The sequence below is a fragment of the Nicotiana tabacum genome, chromosome 21, assembly GCF_000715075.1.
Source record: "Nicotiana tabacum cultivar K326 chromosome 21, ASM71507v2, whole genome shotgun sequence".
Taxonomy (NCBI): domain Eukaryota; kingdom Viridiplantae; phylum Streptophyta; class Magnoliopsida; order Solanales; family Solanaceae; genus Nicotiana; species Nicotiana tabacum.
Genome location: NC_134100.1, coordinates 3,805,254 through 3,821,347, shown reverse-complemented (window position 1 = coordinate 3,821,347; position 16,094 = coordinate 3,805,254). Strand labels below are relative to the sequence as shown.

General features: G+C 34.1%; 1 protein-coding gene across 1 annotated transcript; it reads left to right on the top strand.

Moving 5' to 3' along the window:
* The first annotated feature begins 4,284 nt into the window (after positions 1–4,284).
* Positions 4,285–5,378, top strand: LOC107815953 (ethylene-response factor C3-like). Its single transcript, XM_016641603.2, has one exon. It carries the CDS (start codon positions 4,346–4,348, stop codon positions 5,039–5,041), a length of 696 nt encoding a protein of 231 aa, XP_016497089.2. The 5' UTR covers positions 4,285–4,345; the 3' UTR covers positions 5,042–5,378.
* Positions 5,379–16,094: the final 10,716 nt, after the last annotated feature.

The following is a 16,094-nucleotide window of genomic DNA, read 5'->3' as shown; positions in this document are numbered from 1 at the left end:
GTTCAACCTTTAAGATTTTTAGTATTGAACTCATTATATTTTTAAAGTAATAGGTTCATATCAACTATTTATACATAAATTTATGTTTCATGTCAAAAGTACCGGGTTTAGATGAACTCGGTATCAAAGAACTGGATACGCCCCCAGGTGCAGTATTTTTTTTCTTCTTCCGTGCAGTTAGGGGTGTACATAGGTCGGGTTGGTTCGAATTTTGCAATTACCAAACCAAACCAATTGTGTTGGGTTATTAAATCTAAAGACCAAACCAAACCAATAAAACTCGGGTTTTCAATCTCGGGTTTTCGGGTTATTCAGGTTTTTTCAGGGGTTTTTTTCCGGTAAAATCTTCGTAGAACAAAACATATAATTTGTGTTCAAAATATTTCTTTAATCCTACTAAGATACAACTATACAAGGTATTTTCCAAAAAACTAATGTAAAATATGAGATGTGTCATGTCATTATCCTAAAGTATTCACTAATAAAGACAATAAAATTATGTAATAATAATTTAAAAGTACTAAGTCATGCTAAAATAAGTAGACTAATAAAGGGAGTATTAATTACATGACTAAACGCTAAAGAAAAAAATAAAAATAGGTTATGTTTTTTATTTAAATTATTGCAAAACAAAAAATAGATATTCAATACATTGCTGTTCGTAATATTGAATTCAATGTCTTTTGTTAGCATTAGTATTGATTTGATTCTGGTTTGGGCTTTTGTTAGCATTATTTAAGTTACTAATATTAATGGCTATAAAACTTATTGCAACATTCAAAAGTTTTAAGTCCCACCTTGAAATAATACAATAAAAGATAAAATTATAAAAAAGTTTAAGAAATATTTATAAATTACATCACAATAAATATATTTATATATTAAATATATCTAAAATTTCTATATATGTAATGTCAGGTTGGTTTGGTTTCGGTTTGACTTTCTTTAGTTAAAACCAAACCAAACCAATTATGGTCGGGTTTTTTTTCCAACACCAAATTATAGTCAGTTTTTTTTTCCGATTTGACTCGGATTATCGGGTTGATATAGTTTGTCGGTTTCCTTTGTACACCCCTAATTGCAGTATTGATTATTTCACTAAGATTTTCAAACATCAAAAGGTATCTAAATTTCTTATGACTTCTTTCTTGATTTTCAAAAGGGACATGAATTTGGACACTTAAATGTTAAATATCCATTCTTCTCATGACAAATGACCTTTTTAAGGTTAATGAACTCCTGGAAATAATATAAAAATTACCACACAAGATATACATAACAAATACAAAATGCAAGAAAATGTAACGTGAAGTAGTAGCAATTATGATTACCTTTAAATTGGTTCACATGAATCTCTTAAAGTGGTTCAAATCCTTAAGACTAGAAATTGTATCAAAAATCAAATTGAGATAAAACACGCAACTGGAAATTGATGATTCATCCTATCACCAGATTCTTGCCTCTATTAAAATATCAATATGCAATTAATAATTAGTTTCTTAAACTCCAAAATTTCAAACAATATAATGTGGTGGCTTATGTTTCGGGAACATTTCAAATTGACCACCAAAGGGTGTGACGGGATGAATGAGATCCCTTTTGCCTTAATAAAAATTTTTAAATTCGAGTCTTGAAAATGAAGAAACTCCTAGTAGAGAGTGATTCCTTCTTGAACGGGTGTTACGCAACTTGGATTAGCTAGACCGGTGAATCTCGATTTCCAGATAATTATACCCAAAAAAAAAACATTCCTTAATTATAAACATTAGGATCGGCTATATGAATTTTCCTTTATCGTTTTTTCCATTTAATTTCATTTCAAGCCAATATTTTATAAAATACAAATAAAAAGAAAAAACACTAGAAGTTCTTTATGTTCTCTAATGGCATAAGAATCTCTAATAGGGCTAAAAGACTCCTATAAATATAGAATATAATATAAGGCTATTAACAAAATGACTAAATAAATTTTCAACTAATTGGTATTATCTATATTATTTCTAAACGTATTAACAATATGAATAATTAATAAATTTTCAACTAATTGACATCACCTATATAACTTTTGTTTTCTCTTCAATTATACCCTATTTTGTCTTCCAACATTTAAAGTCATTTAGTAGATATTTGGACTGGTTTTAAACTAGAGTTGCAATTGAAAATCAAAGAAGAAATTTGTCTATATAGCTAGTGACGTAATACTTTTATACATTGTTATATAAGGTTAATATATTTTCATATACTTTTATACAATATAGATACATTGCTTATATAGGTGTAAGAATGCTGTATAATAATGTACAAGATACTATTACTAGAAGTATTAACTATGCTAGTAAAAAGGAAAATTTTCACATAAGAACAATTGGGCTCCTTACTTTTCAATTTTATAGCTTATATTTTAATTTACAATCAACTAGCCAAAAAATAATAGGTTAAGATTCAACATCCAACTCCAATAGGCTCTCAAAATTACAATTTAATTTTTAAAATAGATGCTCAAGCTTTTAAGTTAATTTTCGAATCAGTAACTATGACTCAAATATTAGTTCAACAAACCAAATCTATTTGGGTGGTGAAAATTAGAGTTTTAACAAGCTTAAATATGTGGATTTAAATTTCGAATTTGATTTTGTGAGAAATTTGGAGTGGATGTTATTTAGACTTATTAAAAATAGTATAAGGAGGTTGTATATAAAATTTGAAGTCATCTAATGGAGATTTGGACTGGTTTTGAACAAGAATTGCAATTGAAAATCTTGGAAGAAGTTCGTCTACAGACGCTTGTATAAAGGTATATAATAGAGTATAAGATATGTTTATACACTCATATACATTATTATACAAGATTATATATAATTATACAAAAATCTGTCTTCGTCTTCTTTCTTGCGTCGTCTCTAAAATTTAACCCAAATCTTACTTAAATCTACTCCAAATCACTTTAAATTTAAATTTCGAACTCTTTTTGATATTTTCAATCAATTGGAACAATCCAATCCAACAACTAACAAACTCCAAAAAATTCTATTTTCGAAAGCAAAGGTTTTAATGACCTTCAATGGTGAATTTCTACTCTTCAATTTTTTTACATTGCAACCAGATGACATAGGCAGTAATGGGATGACCTCTTGAAGCATACGTAAAAGATGTAAGAAGAAGAGAGAGGGAAAACAATGGTTGTGAGAACACAAATTTAACTCCATAGCTTTTAAAAACAATGGTTGTAAGAACACAAATTTTGAATTTGCAAGAGCTACTATTTTCAAATATGTACAATATAGGCTAGATCGGGTAAAACCTAAAAACATGAGGAATTTTTTGTTATGGTGTGAAGTCATGTGTATTTTCTTGTAATTCTTTCATTAACAAATATGACTTTTTGGATGCAATTTTAAAACAAAAAAATTTATTGCCGTCTCTAAAAGTTAATTTTTTTTTTTGGTTTCCCAAGCGGTGTTCGGTATCCACATTGGAACCCGACTATATCCGGATTCGCATCGCGTAGGGCCCCATTCGGGGGAAGCGCTCCCTATCTAAATTTTTTTCATACCCAGGTTTCGAACCCGAAACCTCTGATTAAGGGAGGAGCAGTCTCATCCACTGCACCACATCCGTTAGTGTGGTAGTTAAAATTTACAAGAACAATAAGAAAGGTCAATAGAACTTCTTGGTTGCTGAAGTCCTTCAAGACTTGTTTGATCTGGCGGCCTTGATTGACCCACGTGTGCTATTGGCACACTTGTCTAATTATCTCTAAATTAATTATATTAAAGCAATAAAATAAACCCAAAACATCCTCCTTAGTCACTTCTTTTTCCTTCTGTCCTTTTCACCCTCAAATAGTTTTTCTTAGTAATGTTTTTCTCTCTTTCTTATTTATTTGTACTCTTACCCCCACTCTTGTTTATGTGATCTTATTCTTTTATATTCACTATTTTTTAAAAGGAATAATTTATTTTTGATTTATATAATTTAACATAAACTTCTCATGTTATTCTTAATTATAAATTTCTAGACTTTCATAAATATTATTATATACTTAACACCACAAACATCAAAAGTCCTTTTTTAGAAAACTCTATGTGTTCCTAGTCAAATATGTTCAACTAAATTTAAAGGGAGGTAGTATTTTATTTTCTTTTTAACTTTCTAATAATATTACTGTCACACCAAATATATAAAATTTAATATTGTATCTAGATTTTCATAGTGGGCAAGTCTTGATTAGAACTATAAAAGAGGACCAATCTTCAACAACTTTCTCCACGTAACGGACTACTACTAAAAACGGAGTACTCACTTCTTTCTTTGAATCCAACTAACATTTTGAAAAATAGAAACAATGGATTCTTCTTCTCTTAATTTGCTCTACCATCTGAATATCAACACTTCTTCCCTTCCTTTCAACGTAAACGACTCCGACGAGATGCTTCTCTATGGCTTACTTGCTCAAGAAACCACCTCTAGGGACGGTTCTGCTGTGTTAGCTATGGGTTCACATGATTCCAGTAACTATGAGGAAGTTAGCTCGGTTTCTGAGCCAAAACCCTCAAAGGAAAGGACATATAGAGGTGTTAGGCGGCGGCCATGGGGCAAATTCGCAGCGGAAATAAGAGATTCAACAAGAAATGGAATTAGGGTATGGTTAGGGACATTTGATAGTGCAGAAGCTGCTGCTTTGGCTTATGATCAAGCTGCTTTTTCGACGCGAGGTTCGGGGGCAATTTTGAATTTTCCAGTGGAAAGAGTTGTGGAATCTCTTAATGGAATGAAGTGTTATGTAGAAGAAGGTTGTTCACCTGTGTTGGCTTTAAAAAGGAGACACTCTATGAGGAAGAAGAAAAATAATAAAGTAAAGGAAGTAAAAAAAGAGAATGTTAATGCAATAATGTTTGAAGATTTGGGTGTTGATTACTTGGAACATCTTTTGAGTTCAAGTGATCAGAGTAGTAGTAGTAGTAATGAAACTTTCACAAAGGGATGTGATAGTATGAATGAAATTAATCCCGTCATCTTTAATCAACAATATCGGATTTGAGCCTTGTGAATGAATGTGATAGTATGAATGAAATCCCGTCATCTTTAATCAACAATATCGGATTTGAGCCTTGTGAATGGAGAAATTTCTGTCAATGACGACTTTCTCCTTGAAGGGGTTATACGAGTCATGAATTTGTAATGGAATTTCAAGTCTAATGTAAATCATAGGTCAATCTAACTCATTATTTATTTTTATTTTCTTTGAAGAAAAAGAAACATCGGGGGAAAGATTTTTGGTGGTGGCTTGGTGGCATGTAATAATCAATAATTTTAATGTGATTTTGATTTTTGATTGCAGAAGTACTTTTCAATACTAGGACTCTTTGTATCCTCATTTTATTTGACACTTTTCTTTTTAGTATGTTCGAAAAGAAATAACAAATTTCTCTTTTGGAAAATTATTTTTAATTTTAATATTTTTAATTTAACTTAGTGACATGACTTAACGAGATCGTGTTTTTATAAAAGTTCAGACGAGGACAGGCTAACTTGTTTTAGAATTAGAATCAATAGCAGAAGCAAATTGATCTCGGGATGGCAAATGGGGCGGGTGGTGCGGTGCGGGTTTAAGGCTATACGGGGCGGGGCGGGTTTACAGTTATGCGGGTGCGGGCGGGGCGGGTTGAAATACCTTTTCATAAAAATTGATGCGGGACGGTGCGGGTTGCAGGTCATGCAGGTTTAAGTAAGTTTTCTTTCTTATTCTTTTTAAGTTCGATGATAACTTCAAAGTCTTTTATGCACTTTTGTTTCGGAAAGACAAATATGATACTCCGTGCTTAATATTTTTTTTAATCAAAGCAGACTTTTTTTTTACTTTTCTGTTGAACTTCTTTCAGAGTCAAAAAATTAGCTGACTCAAACAAATTAGTTTTATTATTGGGTTATACACAAGTCATCAAGGAATATTAGAAATAATATTATAGGAATGTAAATACTATTTTATAATGAATACTAAATTAATACATAAGGGATCATATACTTTTCACAATGAGAAACAAATTCTTTTTTTTTTAATTGAAGAATTAGTACATAAGCAACAAAAGAACTTTTAAATTTTTGGTTGATTAAGTTAAAAATTTCAGCCAAAATATGAAATAGAAATAAGCAAACAAAATAAAATAAAAAATTTATGCGTGGCTGGGCGGGGCGGAGCGGGTGGACGCGGGTGTGTGTGGGGCGGGTGAACGCAGGTGAAAATGCTACACGAGGCGGGCGGGTTAAAATCTTCGCGGGTTTATATGGGTTCGCCCCGCAATCACACCGCCCTGCACCACTTGCCATCCCTACTCCTCAGTTTGAACAATCGCAACTGTACATTGTCATGCTACTATGATCATTCCATGTATGCAATAAGCTAATTTTAGTACACAACCATTTAATGTATTGTTCGCTTCAGACCGACAAAAGCATTCGAACAATAGCACAACTATATGTGATGACCCAAAATGTCATCTTATGTTTTAGAACTTAATTTTGCGCTCTTAAGCCTTCAAATCTCCTTTTTCACCCTCCTCGATTTGCATGCGTAGTCCGGGTGTGATTCCGAAAAGCTTTTATGTTGAAAGTTTATGAAAATAATAATTTTTGCCTTTAAAAGTTGATTTAGTTGACTTTGGTCAATATTTTGAGCAAATGGACCCGGACTCCTGTTTTAATAGTCTCGATGGGTTCGTATCGAAATATGGGACCTCGGCGTATGCCCGGAATCGAATTCTGAGGTCCCTGACTCGAGAAATGAATTCTTGATGAAAATTGAAAGTCTGAAAATTAAATGGTTTTAAGAATTTGGTTAATATTTGATATCCTTGATATCGGGTCCGTATTTTGGTTTCGAAGCACGGCAAAGGTTCACTATGATATTTAAGAATTGTCTGTAAAATTTGGTGAGAAACGGAGTTGGTTGACGTGATTCGGATGTCCAGTTGTAAAAATAGGAATTTCAAAGTGTTCTTGAGAATTTCATTTGATTTGGTACTAAATTCGTGGTTTTAAGTATTATTTTGGCGATTTGATCGCACGAGCAAGTTTGTACGATGTTTTAAAACTTGTGTGCATATTTGTTTTGGAGCTCCGAGAGCTCGGGTGAGTTTCGAAAAGGCTATGGAGTGTTTTGAACTTAGAAATTTTGTTGGTGTGCTTCAGTTCTGTTGCAGAGCCTCTGATCTCGCAATTGCGAGATCAAGCCTCGCATTTGCAACCACTGTTGGGTTCGCATTTGCGACCTACTTATCGTATTTGCTAAGAGTAGCTATGGAGGCCAATGTTCGCAATTGCGAACAATTCCTCGCAATTGCGATGGGAGCTGGGGAGGGGTGTTCTTCGCATTTGCGATCACATGGTCGCAAATGCCGTCTTGCCCAGGTTCGCATTTGCGAACTATTTCTCGCATTTGCGAACAATGCAGACGTGAGAAGAGGTTCGCATTTGCAATGCCTCCTTCGCATTTACGGGCTTTGTATTTGCGAAGCCCAAGTCGCATTTGCGACACCTACAACTGGGTAAATGGGACTTAGACGAGATTTTCATTCATTCTTCAAAATTTCAAATCCTAGAACCTTAGAGGCGATTCTTCCAAGACCAATTCTTCCCCAAAATTTTGGTAAGTGATCCTAACCCACTTTCTTTCAATTTTCCATCACATTTCATGAATTTCCAACCTAAACTCTAAGATTTCCATGGTAGAATTTGGGGTTTTTGGGTAGAAACAAGAGATTTGAGAAATTGGGGGTTTAGACCTTGAATTGGGGTCGGATTCTAAAACCAATTATATATCCAGGCTCGGGGATGAATGGGTAAATAAATTTTGGTCCGAACCTCGGGTTTTGACCAAGCAGGCCCGGGGTCGGTTTTTGATTTTTTGGAGGAAAGTTTGGAAAATCTAAATTTATGCATTATAGTTGATTCCTTTAGCAATAATTGATGTTATTGAGTTAATTGTGGATAGATACGAGTGGTTTGGAGGTAGATACTAGAGGAAAATCAGTAATTGAGCATTGAGTGGCCCGCAAAGCGAGGTAAGTGTCGTGTCTAACTTTGACTCGAGGGATTGGAACTCTTGACTTATTTGCTATGTGAAATCCATATGAGTGGCGTATAGGTGAAGTGACGAGTACCTATGCACCGCCAATTTATCTGTTTTGCCTGTTTTTCTTCCCGTTCTTCTTATATTGTCTTTTCCTGTCTTAACTGATACATGTTTTACTTGCATTTCTATGCCTAATTGCTACTTGTTAGACATTGTTTCTCTTTGGTGAAAGTATTAGTTCTTTCATAGTTTCGTTGTCTCCTATTATTTCTTAAGTTGCTGCTGGTACTTTCAAGGCATATTTTCTGGATTGGTCTCCGTGTGTAGTATTATTCGTGAAGATTCTACATTGATTGAGGTTTCCTTTTTTTGGTTCAATTTGGAAATTATTTATCGTAAAGGCCTTGTGATTTAGTCTGTTGATTTTGTACATTGAGTGTTTGGTTCTGATATGGTGGGATCGGGCTGCACGCTGCAGCAGGTGTAATAAGGGAGGATTGATATGGTGGAATAAGGGTGAATATATATATTCGGAATAAAGGTGAATATATATATACACACACACACACACACACACACACACACACACACACACACACATACGGTGGGATCGGGTTGCACGCCGCAACAGGTGTAATAAGGGTGGATTGATATGGTGAAATAAGGGTGAAATTACGATATTGATATTGATATATGGTGGGATCGGGTTGCGTGCCGTAACATATATATTATTTACTGCTATTGATATTATTATGGTGGACATATATATATATATATATATATATATATATATATTATTTACTTTTGTTGATATTGTTACGGTGAGACAAGGGAGGATTTTGTGTTGTCTGGTAGAATCGGTTGTGTGCCGCAACAACCTATATGTTTCTATTTCTTGGGATGTGTTGTTTTTACGATACTTTGTTTGAACCGGTAAGATTGGTAATTATGGACGACACTGGTTTATTTTCGATGCTGTGGTTATCATTTTCTGCTGGTTGTTTATTCTGTGCTATATTTCAATTATTCTGTCATTATTATATACTACGTACAGGTTTTAGCATAAATGACCCGCCTTAGCCTGGTCACTACTTCGTCGAGGTTAGGCTCGACACTTACCAGTACATGAGATCGGTTGTGCTGATACTGCACTCTGCACATTGTGCAGATTTTGGAGACGGTCCCAGCAGCGGTTATTAGCGAGCTCAGATCATACATTCGCGGAGACTTGAGGTACGGCTGTTCGGCGTCCGCAGCTCCTAGAGTCCCCATCCTCTGTCTTTTTAGCTGTGTACTTTCATTCGAACATCTTGTTATTTATTTCAGACCCTTATGTGTATTACTCTAGTAGTTCGTGCACTCGTGACACCAGATTCAGGGAATTGTAATAGATATTTGACTAGTTCAGCTTCCGCATTATTACTTTAAATTTATTCGATTATCTCAATTCTTCTTTAATATCTAATTTAAACTGTTAAAAAGAGTAGATTGTTCTAACGTTGGCTTGCCTAGCAAGTGTAATGTTAGGCGCCATCACGATCCCGATGGTGGGAAATTCGGCCGTGACACCATATCTTGTAATTGGACTGGTTTAATAATTTCATTATCAGTCCATTAGCACAACCACTCCAATCCATTTAGAGAGACTAGTTGAATAAACCACTAACCCAATCTTAAAATCCAAATGCCAACCTGTGGCTCTGATACCATGTAAAGAATAACAGAAAAAGTATAATTTGGAGATATTATGCTAGCACAAGATCGATAACTAAAATTGAAAGATTAACGAAAGAAGCGGAAGCTACGAAAAGAGAAGGAAGTGTGGCAGAATTTTCAAAATTTTAAATATCAATGTGTCTTTTTATTTTACAAGTGTCCTATCTATTTCCAAGTTGATATGCAAATCTACCATGTGGTATTTTGCATTAAGATTTGTGGCCAAATGGTTTAGCCAAAAATAAGTGGCAATCATCTTTCATGCAATTAAATACTTAGCAATTTAAGAAGACTCCTAACATCTCTATAAATAGCCTTTTTGTTCATCCGTAAGAGACATTAACAAAAATTGGTCTTTTTACACTTTTCTTAGCTAATCATTGCTTTCTTCTTTAGCTAATTATTACTACAATTATTCTTTCCATTATTGACCAAATCATTATCTCTTGTTATTATTTCTTCCCTCCGTTTTATTCCAAACTTGCTGGTGTTATTTAATTTTGCTGATTCCTGTATCCTCTAAATAAATAGAGTCATGCTTGTTTAATCCTGGGGAAACATTTCACATTGCTGAAATAGTTTCTTAGGACAGCGCCCAACACGACTCAATCCAATTCGTGTATTTTCGCTCACAAATAATATTACTGCAGTATTATTGTTATTTTCTCGTGTTATTTTCCTACAATCTAAGAAACTATGGCAAGTAATACTACTACGGAAATTTTTTATAGTGCTACCAATTTTGGTGTTGTCTCTTCTGCTACTTATGGTGCTGCAAATCCGTTATTGCATTTACAACTTGAGCAGACAATGATATCAAAATACAGGTATGTAAATAAACATGGTTACATATCTGATGCTAATATTAAAATCTTCAAGAAAAATGCACCTTAATGCAAGAGATGAGTTGGGATAAACAACAATCTTACTAAGTCAAAATTAAATTCGACTAAAACGGATAATATAATTATTGCGGTCATTTCCCAAATAAAAAATGTGGCTAATGTGAGAGATTGTGATAGACTATAGTGCTACTAGGCACATTTATGCAAACAAAAATGAATTTTGTCTTACATCCAAGTTGAGAAAGGAGAATAAATTATTTATCTTGGTTACTCAAGAACAACTCGCGTTTTTGGGAAAGGAAAAATTCTTCTCAAAGTCACATCTGATAAAACTCTAGCATTGAGTAATGTGTTGCATGCTCCTAATATCCAAACCAATTTGATTTTAGTGGGATTATTAGAAAAAGTTGGAGTGAAGGGTTCCTTTGAAAATAATGAGGTCGTATTGACCAAAAATGATATTTTTGTGGGCAATGAACATTGTAACCATGACTTATTTGTGCTTAATATTTCTGATACTAGCAATGAAAATGCATCTTCTTTTACTTATATGATTGAGTTTATTTCTTTATGGCATATTAGACTAGGACATATTAATATCGCGTATATGAAAAAAATACAGTCGATAGGATTAATATCTGATTTAGACTCAAATATTATTGACAGGAGTGAAATATATGTTGAAGCTAAAATTACTAGAAAGACTTATTTTTCTATAAATAGAAAACTGAATTTTTATCCTTGATTCACACTGATTTTGGTGATTTAAAGTAGACTATGACTAGAGGTGGTAAAAGACATTATGTGACTTTTATTGATGATTTTTCTAAATTTACTAAGTTGTATTTGCTTAGAAATAAAGATGATGCCTTTAATGCTTTTATTTCTTATAAAACTGAGATTGAAAATCAACTTAGTAAAAAAATCAAGAGAATTAAATCTGATAGAGGTGAAAAATATTTGAATGATTTTTGTGAAAAAGAAGGAATAATTCATGAAGTAACTCCGCCTTATTCACCTAAATCAAATGGAGCAGCTGAAAGGAAAAATAGGTCATTGCAAGAGATGATGAACTATATGTTAGTTAGTTCTAATACTCTTGCTAATTTTTGAGCTATATTATCTGCATTGACACTTACAAAATAGACTACCACATAAAAGAATTGGCAAAACTCCGTATGAATTATGGAAGGGCTATAAACCTAACTTGAAATACTTAAAAGTGTGGGGTGCCTTGAAAAGTTCTTTTGCCTGAGCCCAAAAAGAAAAAAATAGATTCTAAAACTATTCACTACAACAAAAAAGCTCTTTGGCGGCAAAAGATATACATTTTAACGGCAATTTTTATTGTCGCAAAAACTTTTACCGGCAATTAATCATTAGCTGTTGTATCCAGCGTCGCTAAAGGTTTTAGCGGCAATTAGACGGAGTGCTGGTAAATGTCTTATTTATTACCACTAAAAGATCCGACATTTAGCGGCATTTATATACCGGCAATTACATCGGCCACAAAATTATCCTTGAATTAGCCTTTTATTTGGTTTTTGTAGCATTTGTTGTGGTTGGTAAATACAAATTTTATTGCCGTTATAGAGAACCTTTTAATGACCTTTTTTATTGCAGGTAAAATTATGCATAGATTAGCAAATGCTAATCGAAAAATATTATATCTTTTCGACATTAAGGCGATGACAAAAGTTGCACGTATATAATAACATAATGTACATAACAAAATATGCAAATATTTATTCTAGAAAGAATAAGGTGTTTCATTAAATTCATAATATATAGAGATAATTACAAGTGCATACTTTCAGTGTTTCAGCAAAATAAAAAAATAAAAAAATACACCATTTGAATCCAACAATAGTTTTTCTCATCCTGACAAATCTAATTCCCTCTGTGTCAATTTCTGTCCACAAGTGTATCATAATTAGATGAGGTAGAACAAAGCAACATCATGTCTCTAGAAAGTCAGTTCTTGATAACTCCAGTAAGTTTGCATCCATTAGATACTAATTTTTCAGCCATGTTATTTGTGAATTGTATACTAAAATTGAATTGCACAAAAAAAAAAAAATTGCATAAAACTTAGTGCCTCTACTCATGAAAAGGGATTAGCTTATCTACAGTTGAAATGTAAATGAAGGCAAAAATGAACCTTTCCTAGCTCATTGTTCCCATCTATCGATGTTAGTTCCCGTTAAGCAAGTAAAACACACATTCAGAAAGCAAACGTGGAAACCAAAAAAAATATCTTAAGAATACTTGGTTAACATAGTAATTAGCAGTGATGGTGATACTGCAGAACCATTAACTATACCAATCATTGTTATGCGTATTTGCCAAATTAGATTATAATGCGAAATAAGAATGCATCAGGTTATCGTTCTGGAAAAATCATCCCATTGTCAGTATCAACAACAACAACAACCCAGTATAATCCCATTTAGTGGGGTCTGGGGAGGATAGTGTGTACGCAGACCTTACCTCTACCCTAGGGTAGAGAGACTGTTTCCAAATAGACCCCTGACATCCTTCCCTCCAAGAACTTCTCACCTTGCTCTTGGAGAGACCCCGCCATCTAGAGAGCATTTTGTAGAATTATATGGAGATTTAGTTCAAAGAAAATCAGAGCATACCACTCATTGGAGCTTTCTCATGGAGGCTGGTAAACACTCTAACTGCAACATAAAGAGGAAAAGAGCGGGTGAGAACTTTAATGTTTTGTAAGTGCAACTAGAAGTACAATGGTCAACTTACCCATGGAACCACCAAAGTTCATTAAAAGGTTAAAAAGCTTAGCTCCCCAGTACCTCTGCTCAAACAACATTAAGGATCAAAAACAATTATTACATTAAGTAGCAATTTTAAATTAATTAACAATAATAACTAGGTTCACAAATAGACATTTACAGATATTTAATAATTTTTTTTAACAAAAATACAGGGTCTACGCAAAAGTTACTGGGTTCCCGAGAACCCGTATATTACACCCTAAATCCGCCCCTGTTGATGGTCACTGATTTTACCCGTTCTCTCACTTATCATCACCTGCTTTACAAGCATTCTCATAAAAGCTCCCTCTCCCTTTCATTTCAATTCCATCACATTTGGCATGATTTCCATTGAAAGAGTAGATAATATTCAAGGAGTATAGTGCATAGCGAGGTAACTGGATGTTACAGGATATCCTCATTAAACACAACATGTTTCAGTATGGATCAAGTTTCAAATTAATTAACATCCCAAAGAAGTTGACATGTTACATACATAATAAGTCATCAAACTTTAATAATACCAAAAGTGAAAGGTTTATAGGTACACGAGGTAGGATGCTGTAAGACAAGAGGGGTTGCTCTGATGGTAAGCAACCCCCACTTCCAACCGAGAGGTTGTGAGTTCGAGTCTCCCCAAGAGCAAGGTGGGAAGTTCTTGGAGGGAAGGATACCGGGGTCTATTTGGAAACAGTCTCTCTACCCTAGGGTAGGGGTAAGGTCTGCGTACACACTACCCTCTCTACCCTAGGGTTGTTGTTGTTGTTATTTTGAGGTAGGATGCAGTAATACTCTAATCCATGTCTTTGTTCCCAAAGGCTGAGAAAAATAATAGATGATCGCAACCAAAATGATAACTGCAATAAGTAAAAAAGCACAAGATGATCTTGCAGTCTTGCAGACCTAAAATAAATAACTAAAAGTATCTCCTACCCACTTCAAATGTACCCTTCTCCTTATTAGTAAGTTTTCTTCGTCCTCGAGTTCACTGATCTGCTAAAAATGCAGTAAATTTTTTGTTCAATAAGAATGCAAAACATAAAAAGTTAACTTTAGCTAAGAAAACCCGTTCTTGCAAGTTTGCTTGTAGAGTTGAAATGCAGAATACTTACTGTAACTTGTAGAGTTGAAAGACAAGAGGGGTTGCTCTGATGGTAAGCAACCTCCACTTCCAACCAAGAGGTTGTGAGTTCGAGTCTCCCCAAGAGCAAGGTGAGAAGTGCTCTTGGGGGAAGTTCTTAGAGAGAAGGATGCCGGGGGTCTATTTGGAAACAACCTCTCTACCTCAGGGTAGGGGTAAGGTCTGCGTACACACTACCCTCTCCAAACCCTACTAAGTGGGATTATATTGGGTTGTTGTTGTTGTTGTTACTGTAACTTGTTATGAAAGGTATTTTTTAGCCTGCTTAACTATGCTCAATGCAACTACAAGTATAAACCAATGTGAAAAGTAAGCTTAGCTACTTATGGAGAACACAAACATTAAAAATTTATTTAATGCTTGTCCTATACATTAGATGCATTTGCAGTTTTTTCCCTGCTCATGACAAATTCAGTTGTAGCATCACATCTGTTTAACCAAAAATTTAAGTCTTTGGTCAAAGCTAAAAAGAAATTCGGGTTACTGATAATTAGAAGACGAAAATAAAATACTTTTGAGAATAATGGTAAAACAGTAAATAGTTTTGTATTTCAGTAAGATCCCAATAATCTTTTCCCCCTTACAGATGGTGAGTTCTTCTCCTTTTACAGCTAATCCTAGGAGAAAAGGTAATGTCTTTGTCTTAATGAAGCAATTATGAGCAATAAATGACATTAAAAGAAACGTTACACAATCATTTCTTTTTAAAACAAATATTCTAACGTATTTGATATTTAATGCTATATTTAAACTCTTTTACGTCATCAGATTCGTATCTTCAACTTCTTCCGATCTTCGGTCTTTAGATGACTTGGATAGGTACGAGACTCGTACCTATTTTAGTAACAGTCCGCACCAATGTTGCTTTCTTTTTCCCTTATCTGTTGTCACCCGTGCCTCTTGGCTATTTATTGTGTTTTGACCATTTGACCAGTCCACGTGTCATGCCACGTCACCTACAATGTAAATTCAGTTTTTTCCCAATACAGATAGTCCCCCCACTTTCCATTTATTTATCAAGTAAGTAATTGGGAAGTGGATTTTCATAAAAAGGGAATTTTTGCCGTAATTAATATTATGACAAATACTGATGCTTCAATTGTCCATTCCATTTAATGCTTTACATTGTCACCTTCTGATTGATTCTGCAATTCTACCCCCTTTTTTCGAGACTTCTTCATTCACACTATTCACGAAATGATAGTTGCCTTTATTATAGGCTTTCCTTCATTGCACTTCTAAGTTTGACGGTTGTCATTATAAGCATTTTTAACCATCTTTCGTTTACCTTCTTCTTCACAGATCTTCAACAAGCAATTTCTTACTTACTTTTATTTTTCTCTCCCTTTTAGTACATCCTTTTTCAACAATGTCATTTCCAAACCCTAACCCTAGAAAAGTTCCAATTCTTGATCACTTCCCCAATGCCCCTACAAGACATAGGAGAGGTAGAAGAGGTAGGCTTCGGAGCTTGGGCCTAGGGTCCGCTCGTGATGGTTTATCTGGTCATGCTTCTTCTTCTCCTAATATCGGGAGTTCTATTC

Excerpts from the sequence above, each read along its gene's own strand:
- LOC107815953 (XM_016641603.2), top strand. The coding sequence starts at position 4,346 with ATGGATTCTTCTTCTCTTAATTTGCTCTACCATCTGAATATCAACACT.